The following is a 3,425-nucleotide window of genomic DNA, read 5'->3' as shown; positions in this document are numbered from 1 at the left end:
TTCGGTTAGTGTCCAGTACTGGTTACGATATTAATGCAGGACATGTACTTCATTAATGGCTAGTGAACTTAAAGTAATCTATTATTAGGTTCTTGATCAGTTTACAGCATTGAAGAGCTCACATGCATGGAACCACCCCCATTCTTAATAGACAAGATAAATTAAACACTTTTTAAAGGTATTAATAAACAAAGCTTCATAAATTTCTATTTAAAATTGTATAAAATTCATATAAGCAAACTATATAACATATAAAATATGATCTATAACATGTATATAATACGTTTGTTGTCGAATGCAGTTATCGTTTATACCTTTTCCCACATAAATTACAAAATCAAAAACATAAATTACTATCAAACAAACTATAAAAACTTATGAATAAAATCTTGAAGATCCGGGCCTTGACAAGATTCTCTGATTATATAATGAAGCTAGCCGCTTCTAGAGAGTGATTCGAGAACCCATGTTTTGCCACCGGAGCTACTTCCACCACCCGCTCTATCATTGGGACCATCGGCATGAATGTTGTTAGTTATTTGACTCTCTTTATTAATAATGGAAGAGATTGCTGCCGCAACAGCAACTCTAAAATTGGGATGTGAAGCAATAGCACTCATGTTCTCAGCCAGAACTGACTTAGTGTTATTGTTATTATTGTTGTTATATTCGCCACCTTCCCGAATCCCATTAATCCCATCTACTTGCTTTGATCTTGAAAGATGGTTTCCATTAGGGAACTTATTAGACATCCAAGGAAATCCTAATTGAGGTGAGAGATTTGAAATTGGAATATGGTGAGGATTTATGGGATTGTTGGTGAGATCAAAGACAATGCCTTTTGAAGGGTCATTAAGGTTCATTGTTCTAGCATGTGTTGATGAATATGGAGAAGAATTAGTGTTCATAGTGCCTAAAGACATGTAGTTATTAATGAAAGGTGACTGGTTCATAGCTCCTGGTTCGGATGAAAGAGGATTGTTTGAATCTAGTAGCATGAAAGATCCCGCTGCCGCTGATGTAGTTGAAGCCATTGCAGTGGCGCCTACGGGTAGTGGATGGTTGTGATTCCCCTCATACGTTGTGATTAATATCGACATGTCCTCTAAACATCTTTGCACCTATATAGTTATACATGTAACACAAGGAAACCATGAGATATAGCTAGTCTTGAAATATATGTAGTGTTCATTATATCTCACAAATGAAACTGATTTATTTTGCAAAACGTAAGGATTACATAAAATTAATCAGTGATAATCGTAAAACACACTAGTATATGCGATTGGACAAACCTGTTTTCTAACCGGACAACCAGGAGCAACGGTACAACGATAGTATGCTCGTGGGCAAGGATTTCCCTTAGCAATCTTTTGTCCATATTTTCGCCATTGACATCCATCATTCATCTATAAAAAATATAGCACTTAGATTGTAAAATTCTCAATCTAAGAGTGACTGATTATTAACTACCAGACTCAACTTAACCTTCACTACAAAAGAAAACCATTATAATTAAGAAGAATTTGCAGAATATCTAGGCAATTTGGAGAAATCACTAATATGTAAATACAAAAGAAAACCATTATAATTAAGAAGTTTGCTTTAAGTCTTTCATCTTTCAAAAATAGTTTTTTTAGTTGGTAATTTAACAACAATAGCTTCTTTGTAATGAATAAAAAGTTTAATGATTTTTTGAGGAACTAGACCTAATTAGATGCAACAAGTTACTTACAGTGGCAGCTTCACATCTTGCCCTTACTGAAACCCTAGCTTTTCTGTTTGGCAAAGAGGTGATCTGATCATTAGCAACATTAACAGCTTTAATATTGTCACCACCAAAATTGCCCGAATTGATCAAATTGCTTTGTTGCATCGGGAAAAACCTCGTTGTGCTCTCGGATAAATCCTTATGATTCCCTTCATGATGATCTCTTGCGTGTTGGGATGTTGTTGTATTGCTTTGAATCCTCAATGATAAACCTAACTCCTCATTTTCACTTTCTTGCAATTGAGGAGATCTTGGGCTACTTTTCTTGGTTTCTTGATTTCCATCGTGCCCATTAAGAGACAGAAACGCTTTTGGATCCTGTATATATGGTGCTAACACTATATAATATATGCAAAAGAGCATATTTTAACGTCGTAATTAGTTAAAATATTAATCTTAACATACCTTGATTTGGTTAGACGATTGTTGGATAAGTGAAAATTTCATTTGTAGATCATAGTAATCTTTCATGGTTTGCTCTACTACTTGTCTCAACACCTTGTTCTCCTCTTTCATTCGATTCATCTCCGTATGTAACATCGATAACTTGCATAAAAATATACAAAGTATTAGTTTTTTAGCAATGAATTTGGCTCTAAAATGAGAAAAAATAAAGGATAATTAAGTCTGTATGTTTAGGTCTCAACAGCAGCCTCTCTATGTCTTGGGATTAAGGAAACTGTTACCCTTATCTCACCCTTCTCGTACACTACTAATAGCCCGTTACGAGTGGGATTTTATAGGGATACGCTTGCTTGCTTGTTTGTTTGTAAGTATGGATATGTAGGGTTTATAAAGCATGTACCTTTTCTTCATGGTGATTATTAAGGTCTTGCCTTTCTGGTGCATCAGTTGGATTGGTGGCAGTTTGTACATCACTTTCTGATTCTTGTACTTCATGCTCATGTGATTCTACTTTTGTGTCAGCAACAACATCATCATCATCATCATGAGCATCATCTTGATCAACATGATCATGATGATCTGATTTTGATGAATCTTTAGCAGGTTCTTGATCTTGAGCATCAAGCTTGAGAGTCAAATCTATCTCCATTTCTATATTATCCCTTTCTTCTCTTGCCATACTTACATCAATGGGAACCTCTCAAATGCTCTCTCTTAATCTTTCTCTCTCTAGAATGCTACTTTTTAGACACCAAAGTCAATTCCCTCGTCTCAAGGGAGGTTTTCTTAGACACACAAGGACGCATCTAAGTTTTGACTTTCATTAGGTCCTCCATATTTTCCCAAACTATATTTTACTTATTAATTAATTCCCCTTCTGTCTTTTTTTAAATGCCTACAGTTCATAGAAAAATAGGTTTAGATTGATTGACATTCCAAGGTTGGTTATATTGATATATAAGTTGTGGGTTCGGTTATTAAATATACTATGGGTTACTTTGGCACGCAATGATTTTAAAATGTATGAGTTTAAACTTTTGTTGTAACGAAATAAAAGTATTTATTAGAAAAAAAACATCTTTGATTATTTTCAAAATATGTTTTAAAACGTAAGCCACTTGAAAATAGCCCTCAACACATAAGTTTTAGAGCTTTTTAGGCAAATAAACTACATGGCATACCTAATATGTATTTATGTACTGTTTAGATTATACCATATTCATTGTGGAACACCAAAAAATTGGGAAAC

The 3,425-nt window shown here is 34.3% G+C and overlaps 1 protein-coding gene across 1 annotated transcript; it reads right to left on the bottom strand.

The window, feature by feature from the left end:
* Window positions 1-245: 245 nt before the first annotated feature.
* Window positions 246-2,968, bottom strand: LOC110884726 (probable WRKY transcription factor 9). The gene is made up of 5 exons (XM_022132439.2): window positions 2,577-2,968; window positions 2,177-2,317; window positions 1,736-2,089; window positions 1,296-1,409; window positions 246-1,121 (listed from the first exon to the last, which is right to left on the bottom strand). The coding sequence occupies exons 1-5, from the start codon at window positions 2,853-2,855 to the stop codon at window positions 435-437; spliced, it is 1,575 nt and encodes a 524-aa protein (XP_021988131.1). The 5' UTR covers window positions 2,856-2,968; the 3' UTR covers window positions 246-434.
* Window positions 2,969-3,425: the final 457 nt, after the last annotated feature.

This window comes from Helianthus annuus, chromosome 10 (genome assembly GCF_002127325.2).
Source record: "Helianthus annuus cultivar XRQ/B chromosome 10, HanXRQr2.0-SUNRISE, whole genome shotgun sequence".
NCBI lineage: Eukaryota > Viridiplantae > Streptophyta > Magnoliopsida > Asterales > Asteraceae > Helianthus > Helianthus annuus.
The sequence above is the reverse complement of the archived record's forward strand: the minus strand, read 5'-3'. Positions and strand labels throughout refer to the sequence as shown.

What these genes read in the sequence shown, in the direction of transcription:
- LOC110884726 (XM_022132439.2), bottom strand. Translation starts at nt 2,855, where the DNA reads ATGGCAAGAGAAGAAAGGGATAATATAGAAATGGAGATAGATTTGACT. An exon ending in AATCGTCTAACCAAATCAAG is followed by an intron (nt 2,090 to 2,176) that starts GTATGTTAAGAT and finishes CCATATATACAG; the next exon opens with GATCCAAAAGCGTTTCTGTC. An exon ending in CAAGATGTGAAGCTGCCACT is followed by an intron (nt 1,410 to 1,735) that starts GTAAGTAACTTG and finishes TATTTTTTATAG; the next exon opens with ATGAATGATGGATGTCAATG.